The 16058-nt window shown below is 43.3% G+C and overlaps 2 protein-coding genes across 2 annotated transcripts in view; one reads left to right on the top strand and one right to left on the bottom strand.

The window, feature by feature from the left end:
• The first annotated feature begins 2219 nt into the window (after positions 1-2219).
• Positions 2220-6191, top strand: cyp51 (cytochrome P450, family 51). The gene is made up of 8 exons (XM_079232328.1): positions 2220-2387; positions 2524-2650; positions 2756-2930; positions 3156-3275; positions 3781-3973; positions 4555-4650; positions 4798-4966; positions 5217-6191. Exons 1-8 carry the CDS (start codon positions 2235-2237, stop codon positions 5393-5395), a joined length of 1212 nt encoding a protein of 403 aa, XP_079088454.1. The 5' UTR covers positions 2220-2234; the 3' UTR covers positions 5396-6191.
• Positions 6192-8781: 2590 nt separating this feature from the next.
• The window catches only part of akap9 (A kinase (PRKA) anchor protein 9), a gene marked incomplete at its 5' end in the record, with an annotated part of 59187 nt that continues 51910 nt past the window's right edge, over positions 8782-16058 (bottom strand). Inside the window, 18 exons of the mRNA XM_079231603.1 lie at positions 8782-9310; positions 9585-9715; positions 9960-10152; positions 10239-10333; positions 10596-10828; positions 10962-11165; positions 11405-11605; positions 11867-11972; positions 12258-12472; positions 12575-12874; positions 13052-13396; positions 13733-13883; positions 14073-14265; positions 14358-14463; positions 14760-14927; positions 15060-15248; positions 15378-15499; positions 15905-15941. Coding sequence (XP_079087729.1) covers positions 9267-9310; positions 9585-9715; positions 9960-10152; positions 10239-10333; positions 10596-10828; positions 10962-11165; positions 11405-11605; positions 11867-11972; positions 12258-12472; positions 12575-12874; positions 13052-13396; positions 13733-13883; positions 14073-14265; positions 14358-14463; positions 14760-14927; positions 15060-15248; positions 15378-15499; positions 15905-15941 — 3033 coding nt within the window. The 3' untranslated portion in view covers positions 8782-9266. The remainder of the gene's footprint in view (positions 9311-9584; positions 9716-9959; positions 10153-10238; positions 10334-10595; positions 10829-10961; positions 11166-11404; positions 11606-11866; positions 11973-12257; positions 12473-12574; positions 12875-13051; positions 13397-13732; positions 13884-14072; positions 14266-14357; positions 14464-14759; positions 14928-15059; positions 15249-15377; positions 15500-15904; positions 15942-16058) is intronic.

Consider the following 16058-nt stretch of genomic DNA (forward strand, 5'->3'; position numbering starts at 1 on the left):
TTTAATGTTGTTTTAATAAACTGATGTATGAATGAGGCTGTATTGGGAGTTTGTGTCGATAAGTCTGAACCGCATTATTAACTTACGTGATTGATCTCATGCAATGTAAGGCCGATGCAAAATTCTAACATGACCCGTTGAGGCAACCAGCTGTAAATTGAGAGAATTGAAATAAGGGACGATGTGGATTGTTGACACTAACAAGAAATCACTCTTAGAAAGTAATTTTCAGTGGATATAGAGGATGCAACCATGACACAAACCGGTTTTACTAATAAAAATAGCTAATATTTGAGTATCAAGCAATATACATTACATTACTACATGAATGGCGTTGTAGCAATGTCATGAAACGTATTGTGCATATATTTTGTGCACCTTATCTCTATAAAGCCAGGAATCTCTATATGTCCGTCTGTTGTCGTGTCCTGTGGATATGTGGAGAACCGGTCATCCGATCTACTTCGCAACTTGATGAGGGTGTATTGCTCACCGCGACAATCTCTGGTTAGCAGCAGAGGCTTCATTAAAGCCATGTTCTACTTTATAACTATGGTAGAAATGACCTCCGCTAAGGGTATTTCACCCTTTCTCTAACTGGGAATGTTGGTATTCTAATGGTCCACCCCACAAATGTTTGTTGTTTTTCTAACAAATGCAGTGTGTTCCCCGAACTTCTTTAATGAATGATAATGCACCATATTCTAATTGTTATATTTTGTGAGTCAAATTGTAATCTGCAATGTAACCAGTAACATGTATCTTAGCAGGTAAATGTAGTACTACAATGTTTCTTCTCTGAAGTAGAAACAAACAGGAAGTAGCAGGCTATACAGTTAGTTGTACATTTGTAGGCGCTTTGAGGGGCCTTTTGTAAGTAATTTCACAGTATAATGAGTTAGAATGCAACATCACAGGCCAGTGTAAGCATTAGGCAGGTGTGTTTTGAACAGGGAGTGCACTAGTATAATATATATTAACATATGTTATCACAATGCTTGTGTTGTGGGGCTCATTATGGCTATTAATAGTATCATGAATATCAAAGTAAAATGGATAGCCCATGTCATAAAATATAAATCATGAAGCCTACTATATAAGCCTACTATATTTACCATGTTCACTCAGTCCACTACGTCATCATTTTTCATATACCTTTCGGTCTCTCTAGGTAAATAGAAGTGTAACTTTTTAACCGCACGCATAAACGTGTTTTAAGGCAAACAATAAAAATATTTTGATATCCAAAAACCCTTTCAATCGATGGCGCAGACAATCGTGCTGTTGGAGTGACGACATATAGCAAGACATCGGTTCAGGCCGCGGCAGCCAATCACAGCGACGGCTCCTTGACGGACACGCGGTCAGCAGCCAATAGAAAGCCTCCGTTGGTCAGGCGGGGGCAGGGCGAGCGTTGACAGGTAGAGCCAGGAGGGAAACGTTAACATCAGATGCCCTGGACTTGTATCGGCCGCGGAAGCTGTGCTAGTGGGACTGCTGCTCAGAGAGGACACACAACATGGCTTTCCAGTTGTATGAGTTGAGCAGTAGACTGCTCGGGGACACTTTTGGGAAAATGAGCGACAACCTGACCTCCGTGGTACTGGCAGCTTCTGTCATCACTCTCGCGCTGGGATATATCTCCAAGTTGCTGCTCAAACAGTCCTCTGACAACGACAAAGATCTGGTAAGTTGGACAAACGTTTAAAAAGTGCCACAAATGGGGCCAGCTTGTATTCATATTGCACTCTTATCATGTTTCTTTTTGCAGAAATATCCACCATACATCCCCTCCAGCATCCCCTTCCTGGGTCATGCCATTGCATTTGGGAAAAGCCCCATTGAATTTCTTGAAAATGCTTATGAAAAAGTAAGTGTTGCAGCAAGAATGAGAAGAAATGTCACTGTTCCAGTTAAATAATAGACCTTGAGAAATTATATGTTTTGTATACCAAATGATTCATCAATTTATCGAGAAAGTACTAGGCAAGTTAATTGGTAATGCACATTGATGTTAGTTTCACCCTTATTTACACACAGTCTACTTGTGACACAAGTTGTATATGCATGGTTTATGACCAGCAAATATAATACGAATAAATTCCATTTAAATACGTCTTCGAAGCCGGAAAAGCTGAAATTCTATGTGAGATTAATTGTCTTGCAACCTCTCACATGATCCACCCCGCGTCTCTGCTGTCCCCCCACAGTACGGCCCTGTATTCAGCTTCACCATGGTGGGAAGTACGTTCACCTACCTGCTGGGCAGCGAAGCAGCCACGCTGATGTTCAACAGCAAGAACGAGGACCTGAATGCAGAGGACGTCTACTCCAGACTGACCACTCCAGTGTTCGGCAAAGGAGTGGCTTATGACGTGCCGAACCCTGTGAGTAAAACCACGTGTATTAACAAATCCACATGGGTACATTAAAGACAGCAACATAAATAAGATCCAACCAAGGTAAAACATGCTAAAAAAAAATACTGAATATTGCAGCTACAATGCATGCATATGTTTACAGATCTTTCTGGAACAAAAGAAGATGTTGAAGACCGGACTGAACATTGCTCATTTTAAGGAACATGTGAAAATCATCGAGGCAGAGACCATTGAGTATTTCCAGAGATGGGGAGACAGCGGGGAGAAAAGTGAGATCCTTCACAAATAACTTCATTAAAACACAAATATTACAAAATGAACAAGTGACATAATTCCCTTTCTGGCTCTGACTGAATGAACTCGTCTTGTTTCAGACCTGTTTGAGGCCTTGTCCGAGCTGATCATCCTGACGGCCAGCAGCTGCCTTCACGGGAAGGAGATCCGCAGCATGCTGAATGAGCGAGTGGCCCAGCTGTACGCCGACCTGGACGGAGGATTCAGCCACGCTGCCTGGCTCCTGCCCGGCTGGCTGCCGCTGCCCAGCTTCAGGTAGGACACATCTGTGGAAAGAAAGACCTGAAAAGAAGCTGGAGCGATGGCACAAGAGAAGTCCAAAGTTACTGCAACGTTAAAGGATCGTTAAATGTTTATTGTTATTGTTAAATATTATGCACCTCCCGCCAGGACAATTCCTACAATACATAGATGATTGTTCACCATCCCACCTGATTTGATTAAATAATAACTCAAATGTTACTGTTTTGCTTTGGTTAGGAAAAGAGACAGAGCTCACATAGAGATCAAAAACATCTTCTTCAAGGTGATTCAGAAGCGCAGACAATCTGCAGAGAAAGTGGACGACATCCTGCAGACCCTCATCGATGCCACCTACAAGTAAGATAGCTTCAGTGTCCGAGGACAAACATGTCAAATGTGAGCTCATGCTGCTGGATCACATTTTTGCTTTTTTACATTTAATTGCATTGTTAAATTACATCTAGACTTTTAAAGATAAAAGAAAGAAAACAAATCTTTACTTTTGTGATTTTTTTTGTAAGCTACATGATGATATAACTTTCTCAATTTCTTTTTTTTCTTTATTGTACATTATATAATACTTTATTTAAATATATAAGCAAGAGGCAACTGAGCTGAGCTGAGGATACTTTTTTCTGATCTGGTAAACCACACTGCATTAAATATGGACACTGTTAATATTCTCAGATGTGGAAAACTGATATCTCCGTGTTAAGTGTCTGTCGCTAAAACTACTATCAGAGAAAATCAGGAAATAGTTTGAACAGTTGTTTGTAGAACGTTCTCTGCTTAAATATTTAAAACTTGGTTACAGCTCTTTAAACTCTCATCAGTTCTGAAAATGACTCCGTTTACTCCTCAGAGACGGACGACCTCTGAACGATGACGAGATCTCGGGGATGCTGATTGGTCTCCTCCTGGCGGGTCAGCACACGTCCTCCACCACCAGCGCTTGGATGGGGTTCTTTCTGGCCAAAGACAAAGCTCTGCAGGATCGCTGCTACGCCGAGCAGAGGGCTGTGTGTGGAGAAGGGCTGCAACTCGACCTCGATCAGGCAAGGCTGATTTCACAGTGTGATTATATTGACCAGCAGTATCGCAACAAAAATAAAACACCGTACTGAATATTCTTCAGTAACTTCTTTGGCCATTCCAATGACAACTTTAGGACCTTACCAACATTTTTGTCAAACATGACAACAACTATCCAATTTAACAAAGTGATAAACAGTAATTAAAACAAGTAACGCCACAGTACAACATTGTATCATATCATTTGCAATGATATAATAAAATAAGTCACAATTGCAGCACATTGACCAAACAGAAGGAGGTGCTCTTCCTCCTGGTTGAAGGGATTTATAACGACCATTGTGTGATGTAGTTTAAAGGCCTCTGCCGTTACTTTGATCGTAGTCACTAACACCACAACCATCCAAACAGATCACACTTTCTGAAAGGAAATACAGCAAAAGTCACAGATTTTGCATCAGAACAGGCGATCTGCTGGCTTCTGACTGAGTAACAGCTACTGAGAATAACAGATACACTTCAAATGCTTTCCACTGTTGTAAGTAAGCGTTCCTCTGGGCTGTTCTTCAGAGTAAACTAATGATCAGTCTGTTATTGTCCTCAGCTGAAAGATCTCAGCTTGTTAGAGCGCTGTTTGAAGGAGACACTGCGGCTCCGCCCGCCTATCATGACCATGATGAGGATGGCTCGCTCTCTACAGGTAAGAACACCTGCTTAGTTTTTTTGGGGCGGGGGTATTTCTTTTTAGTACATAACATCAGCAAAGAATTAATAGTTGAACCCTTTTCATTTGAATGCTCCATTTCTCAGCACAGTATATGTTTTTTTCCCCCCTCCATTCTCTCAGACTGCAGCAGGGTACACCATCCCTGTGGGCCACCAGGTCTGCGTCTCTCCCACTGTCAACCAACGTCTGCAGGACACCTGGGTGGAGAGGATGGAGTTCAGTCCTGACCGCTACCTCAACGACAACCCTGCTGCTGGGGAGAAGTTTGCTTATGTGCCGTTTGGAGCCGGTGAGAAATAATCTGGAATTTAGTAAATACAGTCTCTTTCATGAAATAAGTTATTTCTGAATAACCAACATGACCAATAGAGGCCAATTGTAAATCCTAGTCAACAAAATGCTGTTAAAATTCCTGTGCTTTCACAACTTGTACGGTCTACAGCACATTTTTTATATTAGCTGTTTAAAACGGAGCACGCTAGAAATAAAATTGGCCAAAAAACTTCAAATCAAAACTGTATCCGTCTTCTGCTCTTCAGGTCGCCATCGGTGCATCGGGGAGAACTTTGCTTACGTCCAGATCAAAACCATCTGGTCCACTTTACTGCGCATGTACCACTTTGACCTGGTGGACGGATATTTCCCCACGATCAACTACACCACAATGATTCACACCCCTCACAATCCCGTCATCAGATACAAGAGGAGAAAACAGTGAGCGGCGAGGAGCAAAGACACGAGGCGACTGTCCAACTTCCTGGGACTTGAATTTAGGAACACTTAGATGAATACTCTGCTCTGCTTCAATGCCATGCCGTTTAGTTTGTGTGCTTCTTTCAAACCTATTTTCCCCTGAATGTCAACCATTGTTGAACCTTGTGTTTCCAGAGATGATTACAACTGCACGACTCTGACTTGAACACATATGCTAATATTCACAATGTGAATTCTTAAAAGTGGTCAGATACAAGGTTCATTGATGGAGGGGAAACATCTGTTGAGTGAATGAAGCCTTGAGGCCCGAGCAACTTTTATTCAGTGGATAACTGTAAAACCAAGCAGTGTCTTACGTCAGTCCATATTCTACATTTGGGTGGAAGCTTGAGGGTTTTCTCAGCAGTTATCCAGATAACTTCATCATGCCTGTGTCATAAGACAGACAAGTGAATTTGCGGCCTTTCTTGCATTAAACAAAAAACAAGCTTAACAGCGCCGTCTGTAAACAGCTGTAAGCCCCTATAGTGCACAGTCTGAATTAAGAATCAGCTGTTGTGGGATGATGCAACACTGTCACAGATAATTTTCCTTCAAAAATGTCTTAAATCTTAAAATGACCTTAATGAGGACTTGAACTTTGAATGAAGGGTTTTAAAGGTGACCTGCGCTATTTAAGAACTTTCCACCTGAACCTCGTTGAGTTAACGAGCACTGACGATCAAGAGCAAGTGAAACGGCACAAGCTGCTTTCTGTAAAATGTCTTTTCTCATTCGGTGTGCCGATGTGCAACATAATAATAAACCTCATCATAATAATACTCAGTCCCGCACAAAACCTTGCAGCGTAACTCGTCCCCCAGCTTTGCACACACAACGCGTGGACTGATCGTGAATCGTGTGCTATGATTTATCTATGAGATTTGCCCGGCGGTTTCCCCGAAAAAGAGTGTGAAAATGGCCCATTCACTTGAAGGGGGTTTCGGCGCGAAGAGATCAAAAAACACTCATCTTTGTGCCCATAGTGACGCGCTATAAGATAAAGTATACAGAAATGTTACTTTAACATATATCAATTATTTAAATTTCAAATGTTAACAAAACTCTGGACTTTATTTGGCCAAATGGGCAATTTGATAGCTAGCACAGTTTTCATGTAATCATTGTTCAAATTTAGGAACATTTCAGAGTTTATAATGGGTGTGTATTGTGCGATGTCATCGCAAAGTGAAGACGAGCAGCAGAATGTCATGATTCTTTTTCTTATTTTGCCTTCAGCCCCACAATTTTCACTCTTCATACACCATTGTTGGATAAAAACGTAGGAAATCTTATGCTCGTCGTACACATGTGTCAATGGAATCCAACAGACTTAATTATTTTTGTCAAAAACCCTGAAAGTGACATGAACTCCAACCATCTGCTCCACTCCATGTTAAATCTGACCACAATCTTCTCTCATGAAGCTGCCCTGAAGCTCTCATTTCTAAACCCCACAAACATTTAAAGGACATTTCTGCGTTCACGAGTCTTGTCTCTCTCATGATTCATATATTTTGGCATTCGGAGTCATGCTTTTTTTTAAATCAAATTTAGAAGTTTGACAGGTTTGTTTCTTTAAATCCTCAGTCTGCTTCTCCATTTAATCAGTCCCCCTCTGCCCCAGGTGCTGGCTCACCATGCCAACCAGTGACACACACAAGCACTAAGGGACACAGGTGCTTCATATGAGCTAATCAGTGCAGTTTGACACACACAAACCAACTGAAATCTTTTGGAGGCGAGGCAGAGTAGTGAATGTAATGCTAGTATGGCGCTAGCTTTGGTTAGACAGGACAAAATGGTTGACTGTGTGTATGTGTGCTTGCATGCGTTCGTGCTTGGGTCAAATCACCAAAACACACGAGGCTTTGACTGAAAACATTTGACAAACACACACAACTTGTGAAACACGAGGACGTTTCATTCTTACATCCAGGGACTTTGAAGGACAGATTATGCAGCCACTTTAAATACAGAGAACATGGAAGAGTAAAATGCATCGTTATAAAACTGAAAACATTGTGATATTCATTTAGATATTTTAATACATCTACTATCACACCATTTCTAAGGATTTATTTTCATGCATCCAGTGTTTGTTCTTTTAACACAGTTTGTGGAATTATTTAAATGTCGAAGCTAACAAATGCATTTTTATATTCACATGGATTTTTGATGAAAGATCTTTTGCAATAAAACGGTGCATCCTAAATGTTACGTTCACTGCACCTAAAACACCTTGGTGCTTATGTCTTGAAAAGAACACAATTGAAATTGGAAACGGGTTGTTTTGTACTATTCAAAGTATAGACCACCTCGCACGGGAGATATTTCTGCTCAGACTTCTTCACGTCTATGACTTTAAACACCTCGTACGGAGGAATCAGAACCTCTCCTTCGTTCTCGTATATGGCGTATAGACGTTTCCTCCCATCCACCTGAAGATCTCAAAACACGACTTGAACATGGGGGACTTGAGGTTTAACCCCGAGCTCGAGGCAAAAGAGCCGAAGCGAACCTGCGAGTTGGCGGCAAAGTTCTGGAAGGCCACGTGCATTTTATACGGTAGACGGTGAGACATGGCGGCGTGTAGGCGGTGAATCTGCTACCTCTGAGGTTTTGAATGGCTCTAGTGAGGTAAAAGTGGAGTGAGTGAAACTTGACTTGATAACGAGAAGAGAGCGTTGTGCGAGATGGACACGGCCGAAAAAGGTAAAGGAAGGGCTGGTAAGGTTTCAGTCTATGAAGATTTGATCAGTGTTTAGTTACTGTTTTACTATTATGTTTAACATTTCTGTTAATATCTAATGTGTGTGTTCTTGAATTAATAGCGTTGTGGGGACATGCTGATCCCCATAAGTTTAACTTAATTTTAGGGTTAAAGGCCTCGTACACAAAGCGGGTCACAAACAAACGTCTCAAGACCTCGTCTGCCCTTCACCCCGGTGTCCCAATCACCATGGTAACCAGTGACCTGTGTCTATGAGGCAATAGCTGCTCTCAAGTCCATCACAAATACAGAAATGACACCTCAATAACACATCTCACTACCAGTAATGTTGCTGTATATATTTATTGCAATGTCTTACGGCAGTAGCCCCCACACCAACATTTCTTGAGAAATGTTCTAGTTATGAATAATATTGTGCTCATGACATTTTGGATCATGTAATCCTTTTGCGATTTTTGATATTTTGTTCAAGAAAAAAATATATTTGAATGTTCAATAAAGAAACTGGGGAAAATACTTGATGCAAAATGTAATGAATAACTAAGTTTGGGTACAGTAACCCTTATCTTTTAGTCAGTGGACATGAAGAAGAAATGAAAAATACACATCTCTTTCAAATAATGTAGTCCTCTTTATTTCAGTTTTTGACAAAATACCCAGAAAATTCAAAGCTCCTACGCTTTACAAAAATACGTTCTCTACAAATGTCCTCTGTAGTCCGTCTGGCCTAAACAAAACACAGTGTAGTGTAGAATATCCAGTAGCAGCCTCCTTAACAATAAACCCAAACATTCTCTACATAAAGCTCCACCCATACAACACAATAACATATAAATTAATCACAAGGTCTTAAATTAGCATGAGACAAATATACATGATTGCAGTTCATCCACAACAAAGAGGCAGATTAATTTACAAACATAGCTGTTTTTCAAGTGCTGGCGACAAAAAGCCTGAATACAACATGTCGTACACCAATAAAAAAATGTGTTTTGGTCCACATGGAAAGATACAGTCCACACCAGAATGATAGAAAACAGCAGAGCGCTCAGCACGAGAAAAGGCAACTGAGTTTCTTCAAGCCAAAGTAACATGACAGCATCTATCTTCTCAAGCCAAAGTGCAATTGAGCATATGAAGAAGCACCTGCGGAGAGAATAAAAGGTAGTTGGATAAATCTGAGAATCACTTTATAGGAAATATTGGGATACTGCACAGTAATTGATGGATAATCAACACACATTTTATAAAGCCAAACATTGTGTTTCTTTGTGTGCGCATGAGTGAGAAAGTGTCTCAAAATGCAGCTGTGATTATCAGGTCAATATAAACTTTGGTATACACAACATTTAGGGTCATTTTAGTATACAACCGTAACATATGCTGGTTTCTTGTTCACTGACTAACTGTAAAGGTCTACCTGATGTCACACTCCCCAGCCTCCTCTGCAGCGCCTCCAGTCTGGAGATGTAGTCCGTGAGCGCTCGGTCTGGGTCGTAGCTCTGCAGGTGGGAACAGGTGAGAGCTCCGTGGTCTCCAGCCATGTGAAACCTACACAACACAGAACTTTCAGTATCAGAGCTGACACAATACGTCACTATAAACATATCATTACATCAATATCAAACAGGTATATCCAAAATTCAAGTCAATTTAAAAGGAATGCTAAACGCTTAGAAAAGTAAGAAATTTGGGCTGATAACTTGAATTTTTTTTGTCATTTTATTGACTAATCTAGATGGACTTAATTGATAATGAAAGTGATTGTTAGTTTCATCCCCATTTCGTGCTGCACCTGTGGTGTGTGGAGGAGACAGCCGATCGGGGAGATTCACGTCCACTTCTCCCCCTGCCGCCGGACACTCCTCCTCCACTTCCTCCTCCACTTCCTCCTCCACTTCCTCCTCCACTTCCTCCTCCACTTCCTCGTTCTCTGTACATGTCCTCGCTGCCGGGGTGAAGATAAGGTGAGTCTCTCACCTCTGTACCTGAGAGAGGAGAAGAAAAAATGATATCATTCCCGTTTAAACGATACTCTACCATGTAGAAGTAAAACCTGATGTGTTCTGCTTACCTAAAATCTGTCCTGCTCCGTTCTTGTTAACGCTGTAGGAGGTTGTGGAGCTCATCCCCGTCGTTTTGTGCCACCGCCTCACTAGGAAACGCATTCTGAGCAGAAGATGTGCAGGTTTTACTTTTAGAAAAACTAGTTTGGAAATTCTGTGACTGCATATACATCTGTTGTTAAAGTGGCCATCTCAAAAATTTCGCACACCATGCCTTTATTTCTAGCGCTGTTTGTAGCTGCGATAGTGGAGAGAAGCTGCAGTTACACTGTGCATGTGCCATACCCCATAGCTCAAGACCATGTCCCAGCCTGAAGTTTTGGAAAGCACTACCCAAAAACTAACACAGAGCAACGGCTACCTACCTGGAGAGAGCGATAGAGACTCGGACGGCAGAGCGGAAGCGCATCAGCCCCCGGCTGCGCTGGTTGAGGGACTCCGGGCCGGGGAGCGCCGGCCGGCCACCCATCCTGGAGAGGAGCGACAGCGTGGCTTCCTCACACTCCTGGAAGCCGCCCAGCAGTAACAGCAGATACTTCTTCTGGTAGATCAGAGCTTTGCGGAAGCTTTCTGACCTCAAGTACTTCCCGTACATCCTCTGGAGGAAAAAGGACAGAAGTCAAAGCATGGGATTACACAGTGTGTTCTCGGTGGAAGTTACTTCAAGCAACTGACTAGCAGCTCCTCAGATATAAGCTGAAATACAGAGTCGTGAGCAGTTTTTTGCTGACCTTCAGTGCAGCATTGTCAGCCTCAGGTCCCGTTATCTCTCGCAGGGTGTCGGCCCTGATCTCCCCTCGGAGTCGGGCCACCTGGGCCTGGGCCAGAAGTAAAGCTTTCTCCAGACGGAGCTTCTCTCTCGTCCAAGCCTCCCGCTCCTGGGAAAGTATCATACCTGACGAGTCCGCCTTCGACACTCCTCTCCTGTTGCTTAGCTGCAGGACGAAATGAAACAATAGAATTTAGTCTGAGTCTTCTGCATGAAATGACAAACAAAACTAAGTTTATATTTTATCTTTCCACATCCGGCTTCTTCTAGTATATGATATTATCTTATACTTTTGGCTGCCACATCTGTGGTAACATTGATTTCCGTGTCAGCAGAGTGTTGTAATATTTAGAATAATATCTGTACAGCCATCTCAATCAGTAGTATTTCCTGCCATGTACTCACACTGTCGCCTGATCCCAGGCCAGCCTGCCGGTAGCGTCGGAGCTCTTCCTCCAAGCGCAGCGTGTGGTTCCTCAGATCGTTCTTCTCTTCGGTGAGACGGCTGACAAAACCAGTCAGCTCGGCGTTCTGCCTCAGCAGCCGTTCCGTCAGGGAGTTGGAGGAGCTGGTGGAGGAGCCGCCCGCCAGCAGGGAAACACTCTGCTGGGAGAAGCACACAAGCAGTCACAACCATGTGTGTTCCCGTCAGATTACAGACGTTCGTAAAAACAAACAGTCGATTGGAGCTGATCAGCGATGTGGACATTCTTCTTTTGATCAAAACTAAAAAAGTAAACAGTTCCTCTTCCATGTTTTACTTCTGTATGTCATACATTTAAACTTGACTAAGCCACACAATCCACAAATATTAAATAAAACCCCAGTAATATACAAATACTAATATTATAAATCTAAATTCCTGACCTCGGGAACGGAGGGTAGACCTGGGGATTGCTGCAGCATAGTGATGACCTCATTAACATTAGACTGCACCCAAGATAACTCTTCAGCGTCGACCTCTGCAGTCAGCCTGCACACACACACACACACACACACACACACACACACACACACACACACACACACACACACACACACACAAATGACAAACATTGGGTTAATTCTATAAGGCTATATTCAACAAGTCCTGCATATAATAGTACATTTATGGATTCTGTTACAGCTTATTATGTGTTACTTCTATTAAGACTGTATTAATGCAGTACAGTTTATTTTTTGCAGAACAAGCGGTTAATATCATCACCTTAAACCAATATGGTCAACTTATTCATGTTAATATAAAAACATGAATTACCTGCCCGTATTCTTGTTCGCCATGCTGCGGATCTTGGAGGAAATGAGGTGGAGTTTGTCCAAGAGCTTGTCGACTGTCCGCCAAGGACCGTGGTGTGCTCCTCCGGAGGGACCTGTTGGAGAGGCCTCCGGGTGGGGTGCCGTGGCGGCGCTTGCTGACTGAACATTTCCACTCTTCTGCTGGAACACCCAGTCTTTGGTGCGGTTGGTGGACTGCTGTGTGGGAAATAACAGCACCGCTTAAATAAGAATGTCTGAATCAAAGCACTAATAAATAAATACTTTTATATTAAGAGTATGTGACTAGTTGATACTCACACTGTGGCCATCGGCATGCAGATGTCCGCTCCCCTCCCTCCCTCCTCTCTGCTCCGCTAACTGGTTCAACCTCTCCTCCAGTCTCTCCTTCTCTCCTTCGAGACTCTTCCTCCTTCCCATCTCTCTCTCCAGCTGCTCCTGGGTCTCAGACGTTTGCGCTTCCAGCCTCTCCAGCTTGGCCCGAGCCTCCAGCAGCGCCTCCTGGTCCCGTCTCGACCTCTGACTCCCCAGAGTTAGCTCCTCCTCTTTCCGTACCACCTCGAGCTTCTGAGCCTCCACTTGACTGAGGAGGTGCACCACCTAGAGAGGAAAGACGAGGAAGAAATACAGACTTGAGATACAAATTATTTTACTGATGAGGATAGATTTTACAAATAGTTTGATACAAGACATTTTGACAATGACTAATAATATATACTTTTTTTTTATCCCCCATCTTTTGGTCATTTGGAGCAAATTCTTTAGAACACATCCCACCTGTGCATGTTTGTCATCCAGCTCCCTCTGCAGTCTTTCTAGCAGACTCCCGTCCTCGTGGAGCCCCGTCCTATCCCCCTCGACCCGCTGCTCACTGGAGGGGCCGCTGCCTGAGGACACACCCGTCCGCAGCTCCCGCTCCCTCCCCAGCGCAGTGCTCATCTCCAGGGCCTTGGCTCGCTCCGTCTCCAGCTGGACCTGGAACTCCTGGAGGCGTCTATGGAGGCTGAGATGCTCCTGGTCGGTTTGCTGGGAGAGCTGAGAGGAGGCCTGGCGCTCCTGCTCCAGGGTCAGGGTCAGCTGGGCCACGTGGCTCTTCTGCTCCTCCAGACTGAGGTTCAGGTCCTTAGGAGGAAAACAAAAATACACTTGATTTTAGAAAGTCTAGCTGGCATAAGAAAGGGCAGGATGAGATGGGAATATAACACTAGCAGATGTGCCTCTGCCCAGGTTATCTATTTATTACATTTTTCTATTTAAATGGGGGCAATAAATAAATATGAATCAGGTGGATGGATGGAAGATTGATGAATATTGTTTTACAGGTAGAAGAAAGGCAAGAGATCTAATGTACATATGACGTCTCACGGAAGTTAATTTGTGGCCCCCCATCTCTGGTGAGCTTTCAATTCTGGCTAAACTATTCCAACATACAAAAGGCCCCAGTGTAAAGGCTCCTACCTCCAGTTCTTCTCGTTTACTCTCCTCGTTTTTCCCAGTTCGACACCTCTCCTTCTCCATGGCCCACTGAAGATCTCTGCTTTTCTTCTTGTCCTCAGTCAGCTGGTCGTTCAGTGCGTCCACCTCAGCAGCCTTCTGCGATACCTCCGCCCTGGTGACAGATACCTTAATGAGTTTAGCTGTAATGGATACTTAAGGGCTAAGAAAGTTCCAGAAATGCCTGGGAACTTTGTTGCATGTATTAACACCCTCTCTCTCCTCATATGTCCCACCTATAGCTTGACTGTAAACACAAGATGAATCCAGGTGTGCTGGTTACACGTCTGTAAACATGTCTGACCTGAGTGTGTCCAGCTCTTTGAGGTGTTTGTGCTGGGCGTTGAGCGTCGTCTCCAGCTCCAGTTGAGTCTGAAGCAGTTCACTCTTCAGCTCCTCCACCAGCAGCCCGACTGCCTCCGCTGCTCCATCAGCTCCTCCTCCTCCCTGCTCCTTCACGCTACGTTCACTCTGCGATGATGCAACAGGTAGAGCACCTAAAGGACAATCAGAAAATATCAACATCAGGACGTCCTACTTCTTGTGAGAAAATATCAAAATGCTTGAAGAACATCATCAGTAGAGTGACCTTGATGAAGCTGCTCTAGTTGACCTCGGAGCTGATGAATCTCAGAGATGAGACTGGACCTGTCCGCAGTGTGGAGCGACCCCATAGCCTCTCTGTGTTGGGTGTCCTGGATCAGGATTACAAAAATATGGTTACTGACCAGAACAAATCATAATCAAAGGAGAAGAAAGCCAAGAGAAGGTTGTTTCTGCCCAAAAATATGCAGATTTGTCTCTTCTGTTGGGTAAAAGCCAAAGATTAAAATAATCTCATATGAATCATTGAGTAGGGTTAGTTTTAAAAGCAAATAAAATAGATCACACTTGTCAACTACTTGTGCATGGTGCACTGAAAACGATACATTGCTCAATAATTATTTATTATAAAAAGGAACCAAAAAAAACCACTGTTGTTCTTTCGGACCTGTTCAGCCAGTCTGCGCTCCAGCTGATTGAGGTGGATGATGGCGTCGCTGGTGTCCAGCAGGTCCAACTGGCTGTAGAGGGCGCTCTTCAGAACGCTGCGCTCCCTCATAAACAACTGCCGCACTGCATCCAGCAGCTCCGCACGCCAGTCCACACCGCCAGACTTCTGCAGCAAGTCAGAGACACACAGATAAACACACAAGCGCACACAATCAAAACACATAGAGTTGAAAATGACAACTTGAGCTCTGACAAACGGTAAGCAGTGTTTTGTGAATACTGGTGGGGGTTCTTCTACCTGTGTTTCTCTGTGTGTCTGCATCTGGGTGATGAGGCCTTTGAGAGACTCCACAGTCGCCAGTAGGGCGTCTCTCTCCTTCAGCCAGCCGGGGGCGTCGACCTGGCTGCCCGGCTCGCCCTCAGTGAGAGGGAGCTCCGACAGAGAGAGCACCTGCATGCCCTCCTGGTGCACCTCGCGGAGCAACGTCTAAATACACAATCATGTTGTTGGATTTACCCCCATTCTTTTCATCACTATAATAATTTAAACTACAATCATAATTTAGTGTAACTATGTATTGATGAGCGCTTGGACAACATTCATTTCTAGTCGTACCTTGATCCGGTCAGGCAGTGGATCATCAGTCTCTCTCCTCGCGCCCTCTGGGGTCGACCTTAACTCCTGCTGCAAGTTTGGGAAGTCAAATCCAGTCCGCTGGCTGTAGTCTGAGCTGCTGTCTGCAAGACGAAAAACATTTTCTTGAAACAAACTTCTGAAAAAGGTTTTTGGCATTCCCAATACGACTAGAAACGTGTGAAATGAACACAAACAGCCATGACGAACTATTTTACTATTTTACGCATCTGAAATAAACAGTGAGGCAGAAACAAGAACAGAAGACTCTCAGGACTATGCCATTTATAGAACTCTAGATTATTTCTGTAGATTGCTTTTTTTCAAGCAAAATCTCAAAATGCTTAGAGAATGCTGGAGAAATAAAAATGTTATCATTGTCAGTTGTCTTTATTTCTAGTCAGTGGAGGAGATCTTAATACTGGAATGAAACAGACTTAAACATTTTAAGCGGTAACGTAGACAAAGGAGTTGCTGTGACTGTGCTGCATCAACAAGTTGTTTCTTACCACTTGTGTAGCCATCTTTGAACAGTGACGAAGGGGCCTGGAAAAGATGAAACATGATTCAGATCCTTCCTTAACTGTATCACTTAAAATGACCGTAGTATGAAACACCTTGAAAACATAACTACTGTTAATTTGTTGTATGCAGGTACAATTA

Source organism: Taurulus bubalis (genome assembly GCF_910589615.1).
Source record: "Taurulus bubalis genome assembly, chromosome: 16".
Classification (NCBI taxonomy): domain Eukaryota; kingdom Metazoa; phylum Chordata; class Actinopteri; order Perciformes; family Cottidae; genus Taurulus; species Taurulus bubalis.